General features: G+C 43.8%; 1 protein-coding gene across 1 annotated transcript; it reads left to right on the forward strand.

Moving 5' to 3' along the window:
* The first annotated feature begins 3,683 nt into the window (after nt 1-3,683).
* Nucleotides 3,684-20,675, forward strand: LSM11 (LSM11, U7 small nuclear RNA associated). Its single transcript, XM_009241246.3, has 4 exons — nt 3,684-4,171; nt 11,331-11,470; nt 13,958-14,041; nt 14,811-20,675. The coding sequence occupies exons 1-4, from the start codon at nt 3,724-3,726 to the stop codon at nt 15,219-15,221; spliced, it is 1,083 nt and encodes a 360-aa protein (XP_009239521.2). The 5' UTR covers nt 3,684-3,723; the 3' UTR covers nt 15,222-20,675.
* The last annotated feature ends 325 nt before the right edge of the window (nt 20,676-21,000 follow it).

Genomic DNA, 21,000 nt, shown 5'->3' on the forward strand with positions numbered 1-21,000 from the left:
AAAACTCGGGGCTTTGTGCCAATCTCTAAGTTGGCAACTTTGGCTGAACAAATGAGTAGTGGCTTCAGTGTCCTTGCGTACACATTCTGTGGATTGATTTAATGGAGTTGTCAGCGTGATCATCATCTTCTAGCCAGGGGCATAGTTGCCAAGGCCATTTACCTCTTTCTAAGAAGAAACAGAATTACGTGTATATATGAGAGAAAGAAACAAGAATGAGTGAATGAGGATGAAGAAACATTTACCCCATGTACTCAAGACATTTCAGTTTTAAAAGTCACTTTCCTATTAGACTTCCTGAAAAAGATTCTCACGTAGCCTCTATGTAATCAGAAAAATGACATTTGATTTCAAGAGCAGAGGGGTAAACATCCTCTGCTAATCGACAGGTAGCAGGTGTCAGAGGAGTCATAATATTAATAGCACCACCTTCTGTTGGGTCAGTGGAGATGGGTGAGCAGCAGCAGAGAGCAGCAGGGATCATCACATGCAGCCAAACTTGGCCTCTGAAGGAGGAAGGTAGTGGGAATAGGTGGTGAGAGAACTCACATTTTTCTCTTGTCCTGGTTTTATATTTCGGAGGGAAAGGATTATTTGGCCCTATTAAGAATTAAGAGGCTGGGTGCAGTGGCTCATGTCTGTAATCCTTGGGAGGCCCAGGCAGGCAGATCAGCTGAGGTCGGGAGTTCGAGACCAGCCTGACCAACGTGGAGAAACCCCCGTCTCTACCAAAAATACAAAAAATTAGCTGGGCATGGTGGTGCATGCCTGTAATTCCAGCTACTTGGGAGGTTGAGGCAGGAGAATCATTTGAACTCAGGAGGCGGAAGTTGCAGTGAGCCAAGATTGTGCCATTGCACTCCAGCCTGGGCAACAAGAGCGAAACTCCATCTCAAAAAAAAAAGACACGGCTGGGCATGGTGGCTCACACCTGTAATCCCAGCACTTTGGGAGGCTGAGGCAGGTAGATCACTTCAGGCCAGGAGTCCAAGACCAGCACGTCCAACATGGCAAAACCCAGTCTGTACTAAAAATAGAAAAATTAGCTGGGCGTGGTGGCATGTGCCTGCAATACCAGCTACTCAGAAGGCTGAAGCAGGATAATTGCTTGAACCTGGTAGGTGGAGGTTGCAGTGCGCTGAAATCATGCCACTGCACTCCAGCCTGGGTGACAGAGCAAAACTGTCTTTAAAAAAAAAAAAAAAATTAAGAGACAGCCCGTGTCCCAGTGCCTCGTCTTGCACTGCAGAATTTACATCTAAGAAGAAAATGTATTTTTGAAAGGGCGATGGCTGGCCTCATCCCTCACTAATTGACAACCCATCTGTCGATGCCATTTTTTCCCTTCCTGTTCTCACTCCACAGAAAGAGGAGATAGGGTTCTTGTTTGGTAATTGCTAAAATCTCTTTGAGGAAAGAAATAAAGATGTCAACTCCTTTGGCCTGCTTTTTTGTTTATTTTTCTTAGACAAATAGACTATATGAAATCTAACTTTGGTGTATATCTCTGGGTAGCCCAGGATACACATGCCCTCATCATAGCAGTGGTTCACAAACTTCTGGATGCAAAAAAAAATTACTTGGAATGCTTGTTTAAAATGCACATTTTTGGCTCTTCCCAGCCCCCAGGAAGGTTTGAAGCTCAACAATCTGATTTTTTTTTTTTTTTTTGAGATGGAGTCTCGCTCTGTCAGCTCACTGCAACCTCTGCCTCTCAGGTTCAAGTGATTCTACTGCCTTAGCCTCCTGAGTAGCTGGGACTACAGGCATGCACCACCATGCCTGGCTAATTTTTGTATTTTTAGTAGAGACGGGGGTTTTCACTACATTGGCCAGGCTGGTCTCAAACTCGTGACCTCGTGATCCGCCCACCTCAGCCTCCCAAAGTGCTGGGATTACAGGCGTGAGCCATCACGCCCAGCCAGCAATCTGATTTTTAGCCCCAAAGGCTTCTGATATGTGTGGTTGTCAATATACAGCACTTTGGGCAGCAAGGCCCTCGGTATACTGTGATAGGCTGGGTGGGAAGTAAGATAATGTAGCTCTTGATTGGCAATTTTAACTTAATGGTAAGTTGACAGCATTTTATATCAAAATACAAGTAGGCATTAGAGTACAAATTTTCAAGAAAACCACCCAGAGAAACGTGCTTTCTGTGGGTCTTAAATGACACTATAAAGGCTATCACTCAGTTTTGCCATATGATGTGGGGATGAGCACTCATTTGTTGAATTGCCAGCAGTTCTGCAGCTTTGAGTTTTTTATTCAGGCAGGGGGTTTTGAACAAAGTGATAAGCTGGGTTCAAAACCTGTGCCATAAAGAAACCTGTACTGCTACTAATTAGAAGCCACTGTTTGATGGGTTTTGTTTTTTTTGAGATGGAGTCTCACTCTGTCACCCCAGCTGGAGTGCAGTGGCGCGATCTCGGCTCACTGCAACCTCCGCCCCTCCAGGTTTAAGCAATATCTCTGCCTCAGCCTCCAGAATAGCTGGGATTACAGGCGCATGCTACCACGCCCAGCTAATTTTTTGTATTTTTAGTAGAGACGGGGTTTCACCATCTTGGCCAGGGTGGTCTTGAACTCCTGACCTCGTGATCCACCCGCCTCGGCCTCCCAAAGTGTTGGGATTACAGGCGTGAGCCACCGCGCCCGGCCTGCTTGATGGTTTTATCTTTGCTGTAGTATGCATTAATCCCAAGGTATATTTCACAGTTGTATATTAATTTTCATCTTGCTCTCTAAGGTACTCTCCAGTATTCTCTTGGACTTCCTAAGTCTTAAGGAAACTGAAATGTACACAAAGCAATTAGTACAGAGAATACTAGTTGATGGCAGTTTGAGAATGTGGTGACGGGCAAGTGATGTGTGGCCTGTAGGTGAGGGGAAACATTTTGGCTCTGCTGGATGAGAAGGTTATATCTGGGCCTTCCGCGAAGAGTAGACTGTCATTTTAAATCAACCAAAAAATATTTTGCCGAACTGAGACTATAAAGTAGCAAGTGGTATGATCAGGTCTTGGGAATTTTCCATAGTTTCCTCCAAGAGCTGGATCCTCGTTTCTTCCAATTGGTTAGCAATGCTTAGAAAGACAGTGATATAATGAATTTTCTTTGATACTAAGCACAAATTTGTTTATGCACAGGGTATAGGAAATGGAGGACAGACACCCAGTATTGGCTGACATGCATCTATTATGAGCTCTGTAGGCAGTATCTCTCCATCCTGAGGTCAGTTCTATAAGGTAGGTGCTATTTATATCATATTTCAGACGAGAAAGACGCTAAATACTTTGAGCCCAGGTAGGCTATTCTTCCCACCCTATCAGTAGTACTCAGCATGGAAGCAAACTGAGACATTCATTGCCTTCCTCCAGACGTTTCCTGCCAGCTCAAGCTAGGATGCGATCCCGAGCTCATTCCCGGGGAACCCGGAGTATTAACAAACACCCTAAGTGATAATGATATAGACGGGGAAACTGCATTGGAGCAGGTCAAGCAGCAGTCGACAGCGTTAACCTGTCAGCTATGGGCGGAAGCGGTGCGAGGCGCGGGCTGGTCGGAGCCGCGTACCACGCCCCCCGGCCCGGGTGGAACGAGGACAGGTGCTGCCCTCCGGCGGCCTCGTCGGCGCAGTGCAACCCCGCGCCGCGGCTGCGCAGTGCCGCCCTCTGGCGGCTCCGTTCCTTCTTCCCATCGGCCTCGGCCTGCGGGCCTTTCAAACATGGAGGAGCGGGAGCGGGGGGCGAGGTCGGCTGGCGCCGGGAGCCCCGCGCGCCCGCCCAGCCCGCGGCTGGATGTCAGCTCTGACAGCTTCGACCCGCTGCTGGCCCTGTACGCGCCCCGCCTGCCTCCCATTCCCTACCCCAATGCCCCCTGCTTCAACAACGTGGCGGAGTACGAGAGCTTCCTCAGGACCGGAGTCCGGGGCGGCGGGCGCGGGCGCGGGCGGGCTCGGGGCGCGGCCGCGGGCTCGGGGGTTCCCGCCGCGCCCGGGCCCTCGGGTAGGACTCGCCGCCGCCCGGACGCGCCCGCCCCGGACCCCGAGCGCATCCAGCGCCTCCGCCGTCTCATGGTGGCCAAAGAGGAAGGGGACGGGGCCGCAGGAGCGGGCCGGAGGGGTCCGGGTCGGAGCAGGAAGGCGCCACGCAACGTGCTCACGCGAATGCCCTGTAAGTCCGCGGGCCGGGCGGGAAGCGGGGCAGCCGCCGTCCGGAAGCTGGCTGCCGAGGGGCGTCTGCGGGGCGGCGGTGGCCGGGCGCGGGTCTGCACGTATTGTGGGAGCGCCTTGGTGAAGATTTGCGGGGATCATCAGTGACTATGGGGTGGATCTGCTTGAGTAATGTGGGTAATGAGGGCGTGGGGAGGGTCACCCTGAGTACGAAAAGGGGCTGTAGGAGCAACAGAGGGAGAGTAGTAAGGCTGTAGTGGTGATAAGAAGCCGTGGGAAAGGTCTTCAGCGGTAATCGGGGTCCATGGAAGGGTCACAGAGGTGGTGAGCCTGCCGAGAGGGTCTACAGGATTGATGGAGGACCTGGCGAGGTGGCGGGGCTACAGAGTTTGGGGGACATCATAGGGACGTCTAAAGAGGTGATGAGAGGTCTTAGAGACCACAGTGAGAGGTAAGATGGGGCGGAAAACGGGAGACGTGGGGGAGAGCACAGCCAATATTAGGGGAAGGAGAGTATTTGGTCAGTGGGATTTGAGGATGATCGGATGGAGTGTGGGGAGATCTGTTCAGATAGCACAGGCGCATAATCCCACAACCCCTGTACATTGACAGCTCCTTCTCGAGTGCGATAAGCAGAAGGGCTGCAGGGTCTTGATACACATATGTTCACATTACAAAGTCACAAGTGCTGAAATGCAGCAGGTACAGAATGCCACTAAAACACAGACGCTGTTTTACAGCCACTCTGCCTGGCTGGGTGCAGGACTGTATCTGTCAGGCTCATATTACCATATGTGCAGGTTATTTTAAGTTCTAAAGGTGTAAATGGCACGAGGGAATTTCTTGGAGCCTCCTAATAGATCCTTAGAATAAAGCTGTAAACAGAGGCTCTAATGTGTGAGTTAGGTCTTGTATAAATGGAATAAAAACAGCCTAGGGTTATCTCTTGTCATCTGGCAAGCAGTTCTGACATCTGCCCTGTGAACACAATGACCTACTTAGCCATTCAGAGCATCTGTATCCTGATAATTAAATTGTTACCTTATTAAGTCACTGTCTTTTGGATGGAGAGGTGTGCCAAGCAAGGGACTGTTTTGCTTCATTCCTAGAAATTTGTTTATTAAGAGACAACATCCTGAAACGCTGTGTGCTGTTCCGTGTGCCTTTGTTGGATGTCTTACCATGCCACAGCATCCCTGCCCAAGCTAGGATTTACCCCGGCCTGCTTGCCGGGCTGTAACACAAAGACAGTATGCGTGTTCCCAAAATGAGAGCAGTTTGGGGGACCTTAATTTGCCTATGCAGTTTGCCACCATTAGGTAGTTGAAATGCACTCCAAGTCTCATTGCAACATTTATTTCTATTTTACCAGTTATTGCTTTGCTACCAAGATTGTCAAGGGAAAGGAATATTCCTGTGTATTGCTATGTGGTGGGTGGTTTTAGCTTTCCCTATAGAACACTTTACTGTAATGGTATGACTGTGTGAAGACCAGCTTTGTCAACTTCTTATGATTAAGTATATATCCCTGGAATCAAGATCTCAGAGAATATGCCCTACATACTGAAAATTTTCACCATGGCACTGCAGACAGTTGAGTGTACATGAGAGAAAGGCGTTGACGTCACACAGAGTTGATGACCTTCAGAAAGCAAGAAAACAACAGAAACATGGGTGAGGATTGGATTCATTCAAGAAAGAGTTCCTACTTGAGGGTGAAGGGTGGGAGGAGGGTGAGAATCACAAAACTACCTATCGGGTACTATGGTCACTACCTGGGTGACAAAATAATTTGTGCACCAAACCCCAGTGACACACGATTTACACATGCAACAAACCTTTCGTGTACTTCCTGATCCAAAAACAAAAGTTAGAAGGGGGAAAAAAAAAAGAACTAGGTATGTTTTATATGTATGCCACAGTTTTAATTTAAAAAAATATATGCCTACTCTAAACTCTGATTGGATACAGTTGCTCAGGAAAATCAAAATATAGATACCAGTAAGATAATACTATTTGTGGACATATACAAATGCTTTCTGGAAAAAAATGCATATGCATTTGAGAATGCATAATCCTTTGCAAAATATTTACATAAAATGTAAGTTCCATCAGGCTATAACAGCAAACAGAAGCTTTGTTAGGTCATATCATCAGTGAAACATAATGAAGAATACATGAGGAGCTACATTTTGTCGCTGACTTTAAAATGATGTATTTCATCAATTCAGATCCAAGTTACCCATCCAAGTTCACAGACAGGACAGTGTGGAATGTTTATGAAAAAACAAGGAGTGCAAAATTAAGTATAATGGTGTTTTAACTGTAAAATATTTCACTTTGTATCTCTGTCATAGAATCTCTTTGAATTCCCTTGTGGAGCAGTCGTATTCTTTTCCTTGCAGTAATAAAATTTTAAAAGTAGCCAGGCACAGTGGCTCACACCTGTAATCCCAGCACTTTGGGAGGCCGAAGCGGGCAGAACACTTGAGACCAGGAGTTCAAGACCAGCCTGGCCAACATGGTGAAACCCTGTCTCTACTAAAAATACAAAAATTAGTTGGGCATGGCAGCATCTGCCTGTAGTTCCAGCTGTTCAGGAGGATGAGGCACGAGAATCGCTTGAACCCTGTAGGTGGAAGCTGCAGCGAGCCGAGATCATAGGGACATCATAGGGACGTCTACAGAGGTGATAAGAGGTCTCAAAAAAAAGTAATAATAAAAGTATAGGAGGCTGTTGCAATACTGGGAATACTAAGGAAGAAAAAAGCATAGGAGGAAAGGTTTTTCGTAATCATTAAGCCTAAGCCATCACTTGATACCACAAAGAACTCACACACAAGCTCTACTTGCAAGTGGAATGTAATTGCTTTTCCTGCTTTTTAATATTGACATGCCTATAGAGATGGTAAGACAAGACTAAAGAGCATTATCCTCTTTTCCACATAATTCTAGTGTCTATATTTCTCCTTAGTATCGCAGCACCATACCTAGCCCACGGTGGTTCTAGTTTATAATTGTGCTTCAAGCAAGCTTTTTCTAGGTATATCTGTCGCTGTGAAATGAACACTGTGAAATGAACGTGTTCAAGCTCACGTCTTGACATTATAAAGCTGTAAGAAAAAGTGTTATCATTACTTTGTTTTAGCTACAGGTGTGTTGGTGTGCACCCTGTGCCGGTGTGAACAAGTGTGTGTGGTCAATCCAAAATGCATGTGACATGCAGGGTTTGCCTCCTAGACCATTGTCTAGGTGAATGGCTTGTCTCTAGTTCCAAATTCAGTTCTCCTGCAGGGAGCCTACGCAGTCCTTTTACTCGCACACATCCTGCTGAGAAGGATTTCAAAACAAACCTGATTTATTGGGCCTCTGACATGATACCATGATTGAAAATTTGTTCGAGTCCTGTTGTTGTAGTTTACTTTGATTGCTGAAATAATTTCCCACAATATGGTGTCTTGATGTTTTCATTTTAATAAAGTGATACTCTTTGGATAACTTTGACTTCACTACCTGCAAATAAAGAGCAAGAAAATAGGCAAAATCAAGAACATCTGAGCCCTGCATACGCAGTAAAATGAACTCTCAGATTTGAACAGCATCTCTGTTACACAGAGGCTGCCAAAAGGGCATGAGTATGACTTACATAAAACTGAGAACAGCGGTACTTAGGCTTCAGAAAAGGCCAAGCTTAAAATTCAGCCTTGTCACTTTTCTCAGCTCATTGCAGCTGTTTCCAGTCAGCTGTCTCCAGTGCAACTAAGGAATAGTCTCAGATGGTTTCTGCAACACACTGCTCTGTGTGTGTGTGTGTGTGTGTGTGTGTGTGTGTTTAGGCCAGTTTGACATAGCATCACAATAGGGAAGACGCTGATGTGCCTTTGCCGGGTCACTGATTCAAATATTGTACTTTAAATCTGTCATGGCACCCTTCTATAGAATGGCAACTAAAACTATTTTCAGAGAAAAGAAAAAATATTTTTCCATTGCAGACTCGTAAGGTGACTGTTAGAGTTTGTGGTTTCATTTCTCTGGGCCCTTAATAGGTTATGGAATCTGGGGAGCTGCCTATGCCCTAATGAGCTAATAACTTTGTATATTTGGAGATATATATGTAGATACAGTTTTGTCCTTAAATCTTCTTTGAATAGGTGGTTGTGGAGGCTAAAGCAACTCCATCTTGAATGCCAGTCCACCATGTTGACTTCTGATTAAACCCACTTCTGGGAAGGCCTCTAAGATTTCCAGTTTGTCTGTTGTTTCTTGTGTAAGAGCGTGTACTTACTGTAACTCCTGTCCTTACATGAGAACAACCTTGACGTTATCTTACTTCAATTGTCCTACACATCCCTTCTGAATCACCCTTTCCCTGTAGCATATAAGCCCTGCATCTGGGGGTCATGGCACGGGGATCCACCATCTTGTTTTGCTGCCACCTGAGACGCAGACATGGCTTCTGTTCCTACATTCCTATTAAATATTTCTTTCTAAGGAAAACAAGAGTTCCTGTAAGAGGTAAGTTTTAGGTCTTTAAAGAAGGGCATGATTGAGAACAGTTATTTTAAAATCAGGCTATGATGGTATAATTTACATGTAGCAGAAGAAGGAAGAGTGGAGCTGAAAATGACCTGGATCTGGAAGGGTGTGGCAGTAGAGAAGGGGATTGGAAGAGTAACTTTCTCCAAAGATAAGGCGTATGCTTTTTGGTCATATTTTGTCATAGAAACCTGACTCATATCCATTTGGAGCTTGCCACAGAGATGGCTGGAAAGAGAATGTGCACTCTGATTCACAACGGAGAGCTCATTTTTGCCTTGGCGGTTTGCTCTGATAGGTGGTGCTAGTGTTGTACTTTTGATCACACGAAGATACAAGGAGAGCAATGCTTCCTGGAATTACACCTTATTAAATCTTTGGAAGAAAAAAATTAAAGGTACACATTTGAGAAAGACCAATTGAAAGACCTGAATTTGCCATCTATTTAATTAGAGTAAGAGACTGTTGCTAAGATACCTGCTTGCCCTTTCTCTCTGTTTTTGGAGGTGTGGGAAAGAAGTAATGTCCCTGTTTTTTTCCAGGTTAGAAAAAAATAGTCTTTCCACTCTTTGTATAAACATACATCTGTAGGGCAGGGGGCAGTATATTTGTATGTGTAGGAAAGGAAATAATGCAGGCATGTGATCAGTTTCTAAGAAATTGAGTTATTGGGACTTAGTCCTGAAATAAAGCTACAAGTTAACTATCTTAACCTCATTTTATGAATGAGGAAATTTGGAACTTAAAGAAAAAGTTATTCATCAGGTTCACACAACTAGTTATAATGACCTGAAAGTTGTTTACAATGCTTGAATGCTTGATTTAATATGGCCTATAACACATATGCACGCACACGCTCACACACACACACACACACACACACACACACACACACACCCTTAGCTAGCAAATGTACAAAGGACTTTAAGATACTGCTAGAAGAGAGGTAAATGATGCTGGTCAGACCAGAATTCTCATGGTCTTTTCCAGAGTCACTGCTTCATGTCGCTTCCAACTCCGACTTATTCCCATACCGTTAATCTGACATAAACTCCTCCTGCTAGTCTGTTAAGTCATTTTCTTCTAAGAATCTTTTATTAATTTATCACAGCCATTGTTTATAAGCCAATTCATGACAGAGGGATAAGGTGGCTTCAGGAGGAACCAATTTAGTTATCCAAACTGAAGTGCAGGACTGTTGTTCTCCTTTATGTCACTAGAAACAAAGCAGGAGAGATTTTTCATTTGTTTACTGTCAATGCCAAATACTCTATATATCCAGACTTCTAAGACCTGACCAAAAACAAACTTTCTACAGAATTTTGCGTTGCAAACTTGGGAAAGAGTGAGACTGTGTACGCACGAGAAAGAGAGATTGGGGGCGTGTAGTGCGTGCCTGTAGTCCCAGCTACTCAGTCGGCTGAGCTAGGGGGATCGCTTGAGCCGGGGAGGTCAAGGCTGCAGTGAGCCGTGATTGTGCCACTGCACTCCATCCTGGGTGACAGCGAGACCCTGTCTGAGGAAAAAAGAAGAATGTGTATGGTTTTCTTTTGGGAGGTTTTATATACCATAGCCAGCATATTGTGAGAGCTGAGTTAACATGAAATAATAAAAATAAAATTCATCTTTCCTCCCACGCTCTGAGAAGAGAATCCTTCATAATAAAAGCTGAAATTTATAGTCTCAATATTCTTCCCATGAGTCATTATCCTACTCTTTTCACATGATGCTTATTAGTAGTGTCATAGGAGTCAGATACTAAGCAGGTGCCTTTTACACCATCAGGGCTTGGGCTAGAACCAGTGCTTTTCCTCCCAGAAACACTAGTGACTCCAGAAAGCTTGTGCATGGAGTAGCTTTGGTGGGGTCAAAGGCCTTTCTTTCTGACAGGATTACACATGTTTAAGGTCAGAGTGCAGTTTGTTTCCTTTGAACATGTAAACAAGGTGTTTTTTTGGGGCGGGAGACTCAAGCTGGATATGTGATTCATGAATTGTCTTAAGGCACAGAATTGAGAAGGATCTCGCTGTTAATATATACATTTAATGTTTTCGCACGCGCATGTGTGTTTCTCAAGACGGAGTCTTGCTCTGTTGCCCAGGCTGGAGTGCAATAGTGTGATCTTGGCTCACTGCAACTTCCACCTCCTGGGTTCAAGCCATTCTCCTGCCTCAGCCTCCTGAGTAGCTGGGATTACAGGCATGGGCCACCATGCCTGGCTAATTTTTGTATTTTTAGTGGAGATGGGGTTTCATCATGTTGGCCAGGCTGATCTCAAACTCCTGACCTCAGGTGATCCGCCCACCGCACCCTGCCAACCCAAAAAGTTAAGTGATAGTGCATCTTAGAATCAGTAACATCGTGGAATAAGAGATATACTGGTAGTGAAACATTTGGCTGATATCCATACATATGGATGATCCACATTCTGTTGGAATCTAGTCTCGTGTCAGTGTGTGTTGGCCGTACGAGCCATGTTGCCCATTGGACCTTCCTGTTCCAATAGTGAGATTGTCACTCTACCATGGGCCTCATGTTACTGGCCGAAGTTGGATGGTCGTGGCTTAATTCTGGGAATGAGGGCAGATATTAAAACTGTCCTGACTGTTCTTCTCTTGTTTCAGTGCATGAAGGCAGCCCTCTGGGTGAACTCCATCGCTGTATCCGCGAGGGGGTGAAGGTTAATGTTCACATCCGCACTTTCAAGGGACTTCGGGGAGTCTGTACAGGCTTCCTTGTTGCATTTGACAAGTTCTGGAATATGGTAATTAAGCCTTTCTCAAGGGGCTGGAGAACCTCCTACAGATTACATCTTCTATATATTTAAAGGACCTGAGTAACTGCATTAAGTAAAACCCAAAAAAACTTCTCAGAAGAGCTAGAATTTTTGCATACTTTTGGGCAACAACAAAAAAGGTCTTTTTATTGCTTCCTTCTCCTTAAGGCAGTGTCTCTTAACCAACGTGATTTTGTTCTTCCTTCACTCCCAGGAGCATTTGTCAATGTCTGGGGACATTTTATTGTCACCACTGTAGGAGGGGGTACTACTGGCATCTAATAGGTAGAGAGGCCAGGGTTGCTGCTAAACAGTCTACAACACACAAGAGAGTCCCTCAACAACAAAGAATTTTCCAATCTGAAAAGTCATTAGTGCCAGGGTTGAGAAACCCAGCCTTAAGGACCAATTATTTTATCGGTTTAGTAATTTTTAGTTGATTTTCTACCAACCATTCTTTCATTAATTAAGAAAAACATTTATTGACTTCCCACTTTGGCTGAACCCCATGCTAGGTGCAAAAGTTTCAGAAAGGAACTTGCACTCTACAGTACATGGGAAGGTAAATAAGAATAGAGGTGAAGCAGACATCAGTAAACAAAGCATTTTGCATGGTGTCTTTTTTGTTTTGTTTTTTTTTTGAGACAGTGTTTTGCTCTTGTCACCCAGGCTGGAGTGCAGTGGTACAATCTCAGCTCACTGCAACCTCCACCTCCTGAGTAGCTGGGATTACAGGCCCCCGCCACCATGCCCAGCTGATTTTTGTATTTTTAGTAGAGACAGGGTTTCACCATCTTGGCCAGGCTGGTCTTGAACTCCAGACCTCAGATAATCCGCCTGCCTCAGCCTCCCAAAGTGCTGGGATTACAGGCATGAGCCACTGCGCCTGGCCACATGGTGGTTTTATAATGAGGGAGTGTGCCACACTTCCTAGCCTTCTAGAGGCTTACTGTCTTTTTTTCTAGACATTTGTAGGAGAGAGGGGATATGTAATAGCACAACTATAATTTGAGGTAGTTAAGAACCACTAGGCCGCACGCGGTGGTTCATGCCTGTAATCCCAGCACTTTGGAAGGCCAAGGCAGGCGGATCACCTGAGGCCAGGAGTTCAAGACCAGCCTGGCCAACATAGGGAAACCCCATCTCTACTAAAAATACAAAATTAGCCAGACATGGTGGCACGAGCTTGTAATCCCAGCTACTCAGGAGGCTGAGGCAGGAGAATTGCTTGAAGCCGGGAGGCGGAGGTTGCAGTGAGCCGAGATCACGCCATGCCGCTGCACTCCAGCCCGGGTGGCAGAGCAAGACTCTGTCAAAAAAAAAAAAAAAAAAAGAACCACCAGAGCTTTCTGGTGTTTCTTTTCCATATGGTCTTCTGTCTCCAACTTTCCTTTTCCCTGTGCTTTATCCCCATCCACGCATCCTCCTGGATAAGAACAATAGCTGCTAACGTATATTGAGTACCTGCTATGTGCCAGATACTATACTGAGGGCTTTATATATTATCTCAATGAATGAGTTGTGGGTACTATTACTGTTCCATTTCACAAATGAAGAAGTTGATTCTAGAGAGATTGGAATATCGGTCGCAGATCACACTGTTAGTAAGTGGAAGTGCCAAACTTTTTCCTCGGCCTAACTCCTAAAACCATGTTTTTAACCATTATGGAATTTGAATCCTAGCATCATCACTTGGTAACTGTGTGACTGTAAGCAAGATAATTCTCTGAGCCTCAGTTTTCTCATTTCCAAAATGCAGGGAAAAATGTTTTATTATGACAATTTTACCTTTGAAGGAAAGAGTTGAAGAGAATGTGTTAGATGATAGTGGTGATTATAACAGTACTGTCAGCTTCTATTTGTAGGGTGATTTACACTTTTCAAAGGAATTTGTCTTCTACTTCTCATTTGGTCCTAACAGCTGTCCTGTCGAGGTTGCTCTCGGTGATGAGAACTCACCAGCAATTCTGTGTGTAACCCTGGTTAATCTCTGTTAATTGCTTTCATAAGACATAGAAACTGAAGTGGGTAAAGAAGCAGTAATGTTCCTCAAAGTGGGATCTAAAGCCATCCTGCATCAGAATCACCTGGGGCTTCTGGTTGAAACAAAAGGTTCCTGGGCTTCATCCCAGACCTAGCAAAACAGAATCTGCAGCAGAATAGCTTTGGGTTCGTATTTTAATAAACCTCCTAGATATTCTTGCACACTGAAATTTAAGACCTTCTACCATGCAGTCATAAAGGCCCTTACCATCCATAGGTGAAACCCATCTTATATGGTGATAGCAGTTTAAAAATATTACACAGAAGGTACCAGGTGTCACCATTTTCTTCTGCCTAGGAGCTGAGTCACCTGTTAAGTGTAGTTCTGCTCTGAATAGATGTTACTCTGCCTTTTTTTTTCCCCCTGAAAAAGCTATACAAATAATATTTTTAATTCTGTCTAATGTTTTTCCTTTTGGGCTGTTCCTCTAGGCACTTACTGATGTGGATGAGACCTACCGAAAACCTGTCCTAGGCAAAGCATATGAACGGGATTCTTCACTGACTCTCACTAGGGTAAGCAGTTTCCCCCTGACCTCCTGAGTAGCCATCGTGCTTTGCAGCTTAGGAATTAAGATCCCTGAGCCCAGTGACTAGGATTTCCTAGAGGGAAATCTCTGTTGCTATAAACCAGCTGTGCCTGTACCAAGGTCTTCCTTAGTTTCTCTTTTCATGCTTCCAGTGAATCTCAAGTGAGTCTGTGCTTGTAACCTGCATATTATTTGAGGAGCAAGTTGCCTCTTACAACACTTGAAAGTCTTTCAGCTTTATACCACAGAAATAAGCCTTTTCTCTTGACATATGTATTATGTGCATTATAGTTAGAAATAGGAAATTTATGGCCAGGTGTGATGGCTCATGCCTGTAATCCCAGCACTTTGGGAGGCTGAGGCGGGTGAATCATGAGGTCAGGAGATCGAGACCATCCTGGCTAACACGGTGAAATCCCATCTCTACTAAAAATACAAAAATTAGTTGGGCAGGGTGGCAGGCGCCTGTAGTCCTAGCTACTTGGGAGGCTGAGGCAGGAGAATTGCTTGAACCTGGGAGGCGGAAGTTGCAGTGAGCTGAGATCGCGCCACTGCACTCCAGCCTGGGTGACAGAGTGAGACTCCATCTCCAAAAAAAAAAAAAAAAAAAGGAGATTTATTACTAACTTTTAAAAAATTGCAAAGCAAGGAGTCCACAGAACATAATTAAAGAATTTGGTCTTTTTCTGTATGTTGAAAGAGAGTAATGAAGGCTAAAGAGAAGGCTAATATTTATCGGTTATTTTTTTTTATAGCTATTTGATCGGCTGAAACTTCAAGATTCCTCCAAGAAGGAAGCAGATTCTAAGTCTGCAGTTGAAGATTCCACTCTGTCTAGATACTCACAGACATCCACTTGGAAGTTGGCTTCAGTGTGGGGAAGAGCAGACACTGACCGGGGCTCACACAGGCGTTCCCGCTCTGTCCCTTCTTCCCTGCAGGCCTCTGCAAGGGAGGAGTCCAGGTCAGAGCTGTCAGGGAGGACTACACGGACAGAAGGCTCCAGTGTGGGAGGTACCTTTTCCAGGGTTACCACCCTTTCCAGAGGCCAGTCCCGTAAGAAAAAGCGAAAGCCCAAAGTGGATTACCAGCAGGTATTCACTCGACACATAAATCAGATTTTCATTCGAGGCGAGAATGTCCTGCTGGTTCATCTTGCACAGTGACCAGCTCAGCCTGAGCTTTGGTTTTTAGAAATAAAGTGCATGAATTGCTGCTATGCCGTATCCTAGTATCCCAGTGAAACTCTGAGTTGGAATGATTCCCTCTGGTCCTGCATATGCAGAGGACAGAGCAGGCTCAGCCCCCTGGAAGATGAGCTCAAGGGGAGGACAGGCCTTGGGAGGGCGGGCGTTTGCATTAATATCAAGGCAAAAAGCATACATAGATACATGCATCTGATTTGGTATCGTGATTTACTTCAGACCCTGAAACCAAATATCTGATCTTCCATTAGACTTGGGGGTCACCATATGAGTGGAATTTACTTTTTACATACTATAGGGGAAAGAAAAGTCTCAAAAAGAAGTATTGCATGTCTAAAAGCTAGTGCCCTGAGTACTCATGAATTCGATTCTAAGAGTAGCGGTGTAAATCGCCTTGGAGCCCTGCATCCACATCTTGTAACTAACTTGAATTTTGCCTGACATGATTCTCTCTTGATGAAGAAATGAAATGTGTTATCTTTGAATATCTACAAGGAAAGTTACCAACTTATGTAGAGGTGAAATTTGGATAGGTGGTATACACAAAGCAGCCAGCAATGAGTGCTCTGTTTTGATCCTTCTTATTATTATGGAAAGGAGTACAGGACGTCTTCAGTCTTCCCCTTACCAGAGGCAGCCTCTGCAAATGGCATACCAGATGGGACTCTAAGATGCTTGTGGGGTGGCTTCTTGTCCTTCTCTTTGACTTCTGTGGCATGGTGCTAGCGCATGTACCCTGTGGTATTGCCCCTCTGTCCGTAGTGTGAACTGTCCTGTGAGCTTTATGTCAGGAGATGGTGACCTTCATGTCCAGCTTCAAAGAGTTGTGCATGAACTCAGTAATACACATCACACGGCTGAGAGTCCCCTTTCCAGGCAGGGCCAGCATGTGTAGAATATCTTTCAGAATATGGTTTCACCATGAAACGGGGGGTAGATTTATTCCCTTGTGTCAGGCCAAAGAAGTTCTTACAAAGTACAGTGGGTAGTGTCTAAAGGGACATTTTACTCACAGCCTGGCTTGAGTAACAGGAACACCATAGCACCCACAAATACTTCTACTTGAATCATATTCTGTGCTTTTTCAATCACTAGTGCAGAATAGGCTGCATCTTGACACAGACTGTTAGGCAATATTGATTTTTTTGTTTTGTTTTTATTTGGTTTTATCTGAGATAACTTATGTTCAAGGTGAGAATAAGAAATAGCCAACTAGTTAAAATGTACGAGAAGAAAACTCCCCTGCTGTATTTGTTGTGTAACATAAATAAGCCTTCTGAGAAGCAGGGTGAATAAAGTTTAGGGAGCTGGGACACCTGGTCCTTCTGCTAGCTGGACCACTGGCTCATCATGCAATGAAAGGTGAGCAGACTTAACCCCTCCGTGCCTCAGCTTTTTCCCCACAGACACCTACCTCACAGGGGCATTGAGGAAAAAAAATGAAGGCATTTTACAGTCTCTAAACATGTTTAAGTGCCATGAGTAATTTTCCCTGACTCTGTTTCATAGCTTTGTAAGAATTCTGTGTCTTTATAAGACACAGAAGCAAGGCAGGTGCTACATAAAAAAGTAATCTTAGCCGGGTGCGGTGGCTCACGCCTGTAATCCCAGCACTTTGGGAGGCTGAGGCGGGTGGATCACAAGGTCAGGAGATGGAGACCATCCTGGCTGACACAGTGAAACCCCATCTCTACTAAAAATACAAAAATTAGCCGGGCGTGGTGGCGGGAGCCTGTAGTCCCAGCTTCTCCGGAGGCTGAGGCAGGAGAATGACGTGAACCTGGGAGGCAGAGCTTGCAGGGAGCTCAGATCGTGCCACTGCACTCCAGCCTGGGTGACAGAGCAAGACTGTCTCAAAAAAAGAAAAAAAAAAAAAGTAATCTTAGGGGTCATAGTTATGATCCTGTTGTAACTATCGTCAGAAGGCAGCAATATCTTCTGGAACTGTTCCATATTCCATTCCTTCCTCCTAATGGACAATGGAAGTTCTCAGAAGAGTATCTTCAGTAAGAGGAGAGTAACTTTTTTTTTTTTTTTTTTTTTGCTGCTGCCGCTATATCCCAGGCCTCACCCTTTTCTGATCATTATCAGAAAGAATCCCCTGAACTTTTCAAGGGGTTTATGTGGTAGCACCAAATGGAGAATGAGCATCTAAAAATGACACATCCCGAAAGGGCAATCTGTGGAAGTTTGTTGTTTGTTTGTTTTTATTTTTAAATGCATTGTAAAGTATACTCTAGAGCCAGATCAGATGCACTAAAGTTTATAGAGGTTCCAGGTTACAAACTCAAGTGAATAGTAATCTTTGGAAGCTGCCAGTCTAAATTCTAAATAGTGTATCTGAAATCTCAGTTCCCAAAATGGTTGTCATGTTTAATCATCAGGCAACACTGCGTATACCTGTGTGGCTATCCTCATCTGCCCGCCCTCTCATCCTTCAGCTAGAATGATGTACTCTACTTTCCCAATAAGGTAGAAATTTGGAATCCAAAGGAATATAATCAGTTTTCATTCATTCCAGTGCCTAGTTAAATCTAACCTGACTTAAACATATGCCTGTTTTTATGTTTACATATAATTTTCATATAGCCGTATAAGGATTGATTTACCATTTTTTGCCCAACGTGACAATTCTGGCTGTGAAAATTATGTGTAAACTGTGTATGATCTATTTTATGTGCTCTATGTTCCCATTTGTTTGTTTGGTCTGGACAGTGGTTCTGGAATGAATTCTATCTAGTAAATTAGTAAATGTGCTGTTTTGTATAAAGCATGATAATTACTTTTTAACAGAAGTTCATTTTTAAAGATTACTCCCTTTTCTTTCTTTCTTTCTTTTTTTTTTTTTTTGAGACAGAGTTTCGCTCTTGTTGCCCAGCCTGGAGTGCAGTGGTGCGATCTCAGCTCACTGCAACCTCTGCCTCCCAGGTTCAAGCGATTCTCCTGCCTCAGCCTCCTGAGTAGCTGGATCAGCCACCATGGCTGACTCATTTTTTGTATTTTTAGTAGAGAAGGGGTTTTACTGTGTTAGCCAGGCTGGTCTCGAACTCCTGACCTCAGTTGATCCACCTGCCTCGGCCTCCCAAAGTGCTGGGATTACAGGCGTGAGCTATCCCGCCCGGCCCCCTTTTCTTTATTATTGAAGATATTGTTTAAAAGAAAGAAAAAATAGGTCCCAGTAATATATGTGCTACTCAAAAAATGTGATCATTTAGGACATTATCACAAGTTGCTATGGAAATAACTGAAGGCTTCCTCAGGAGAAGGAAAGAAAATGAGGAACATAATGGTGGAGTCTGGGAATTCCCACTAGCTCTCCTGAGGGGGGCTCGATGCAGCTGAAATACTCAATACTGAAATACTAGAAACCAACAAAACTGGTTTCTAGTATTCTCCAGGGATTTGGGCTTGGGAAACTTGGTAAGAATAGTTTTTATTTTTGAACATTCAACTTTGGTTCTTCAAAGTAATCTTTAAACATGGGAATATGTTTTCAAGACAATTTACAGGACATACTTATGTAGTTGGTGAGGTCTTCTCAAAAGTATCTACCTTTGTTAGATAATAACAAGTGAATAAGAAAGGGGAGATATGGTTTTATACTCAACAATTTCCTGTGCCATTCTTTGTACACAGAGGTGATTCTTTTACTCTCCCATTAGTAGAACTTGCACTTTGGGCTGTCTGTTCTAGTATTTGGGAAGTGTTTATGCTTCCTGCCAGGGACCATCTTATGATCAGAGGCACGATGTCTGTGAGATGGTTAGCCAGAGTTAGCAGTGTCCGGGGAGAGTGGCTTAGACCAGTCAGTACCTTGCTCTTTGTGCATGGTGCATGTCAAGTCAGGAAGCCAAGAAACTGTTGGCATTAAAATCTAGATGCGTAGAGATCCTTGCTATGAGTTGTGGATAGGAGTGGCTCCATCTATCCTTGTGGTGAAAGAGTCCAAGAGTTCCTTTAGAAATTGTCAAGTCCTGAGCGATGAGCTGCCCTTAATCCTCAGAAGCCTTAGAAAAATTGAGATGTACCATTTCTACCCTTTGAGAAAAAAGAAATAGAAACTTACTTGATGCAGAATGGATATTTATATTTCTGCTTGCACCATTTCCATAGCAGCTGACAAAGGCAAAATCATGAAATAGAATCATTTCTATAAATTGCTTCTTTAAGTTTTCTCTAAATTTTGCCTCTAGGAAAAAATTAAAACTATTCAATGACAGCTAGCTGTCACTGGTGCTACCCCAAAGCTTTCCAATCTTTTATGTATTTTTTATGAATGAAACTGTTGCTGTAGGAAAGTCAAGGTTCATGTAAGAGTATCGTGGTGTAAATAAAATGGTTTCACAGCTGTTTGAATTTTTTTCCTGTGCCAGATATAGAATGCAGTCAACCCTTTTTCAGTAACTTATGTTTACCAGTCTGTGCTTTTCTTCTCCCAGAAGGCTTTTCTTAGTGGTTGTAAATGCAAGAATCCTGGGCCCTGTGTTGCAAAGGTGGGTGGTCAGCACTTTCTGGCAAATTGAATTGATGGATTTAAGATAAGCCTTTGGGGTTCCTGTCAGTTTTCTGGGCTCTGAGGAAGGGTTGGGCTTCCTTTACTCTCAGTATTTTGAGTGTTTTTCAAATGTTTGTACGTTATCTTGCACTGCTCTAATAAAAGTGAAAGCTCTCTGTCAAGAATAGTTTTGGATGGTTTGAAGATCTGCGGGGAAAAATAAGTACACCTGAGACCTTCAGTTAGTCTTTTATTTATTTATAATAAAAAATAGTTTGATAACCTACCAGAGTTAGTGCTTCTTTAAAAACACTCCCTGGAAAGATGAGGACTGTCCCTTAGGAAAGCCATAAAAGTGATTCCCAATACTTTGCAATTGCTTTTGATTTTTAGTCCTTTGGAACAAATGTGTGATGTTATGTCTGATGTTGTGTTTTTAGAGCTGTGAAAAGTCTGAAAAATTTCAAGGGGTATTATTTAAATGATGATTATCTGGCTGAATTATGTGTGAGCTAGAATCTAGGGTAGCTGTCCACTTCTTTTTCTGTTGTCCTGACAGTAAAGCAAATAGTAAGCCATGTCTTGAAAGTGATTTGCTTGTTTCATACTGACATCTAAAGACATCAGCCTTCTCTTTGGCAACCCTGGGGATACTCCTCTGCACCATAACTTATTAATGTTTTTTTTAGACAAGGCTAAACCTGAATGACTCTATGTATCTATAGTTTCACTGCTCATATACCAGCTGCTACAAGAAAAACCATGACTAGTAAGTTTGTCTTTACTCCTAATTGCTAAATTAACTGAAACCCTTCCTGTCTAGGGAGAGTTGCTGCTAGTAACGTCACTTTGCAATGTTCAGCTTTAGATATGTGTCATATGGGAGTCTGAAAACTGTAATAAACTGTATTCATATCCTGGCTGCTTTGTCTCTGTTGATTTAGGAGAGGTGGCAGAGAGGAGGCAGGGGAGTCTGTTACCAAGTGAAGACACCTGTCTAGAAAGTTAGAACATCTCAAGCCTTCTGCATTTGCATTATTGTAACCTTGTACCTTTTCTTTACCAAAGCCCACACATCTAAATCACCACTGTTGCCGGGCGCGGTGGATCACGCCTATAATTCCAGCACTTTGGGAGTCCAAGGCAGGTGGATCACCTAAGATTGGGAGTTCGAGAACAGCCTGGCCAACATGGTGAAACCCTGTCTCTACTAAAAATACAAAAATTAGCCAGGTGTGGTGGCGG

Source organism: Pongo abelii, chromosome 4 (assembly GCF_028885655.2).
Source record: "Pongo abelii isolate AG06213 chromosome 4, NHGRI_mPonAbe1-v2.0_pri, whole genome shotgun sequence".
Taxonomy (NCBI): domain Eukaryota; kingdom Metazoa; phylum Chordata; class Mammalia; order Primates; family Hominidae; genus Pongo; species Pongo abelii.

What these genes read in the sequence shown, in the direction of transcription:
- LSM11 (XM_009241246.3), top strand. Translation starts at nt 3,724, where the DNA reads ATGGAGGAGCGGGAGCGGGGGGCGAGGTCGGCTGGCGCCGGGAGCCCC. An exon ending in CGTGCTCACGCGAATGCCCT is followed by an intron (nt 4,172 to 11,330) that starts GTAAGTCCGCGG and finishes CTCTTGTTTCAG; the next exon opens with TGCATGAAGGCAGCCCTCTG. An exon ending in CTTCACTGACTCTCACTAGG is followed by an intron (nt 14,042 to 14,810) that starts GTAAGCAGTTTC and finishes TTTTTTTTATAG; the next exon opens with CTATTTGATCGGCTGAAACT.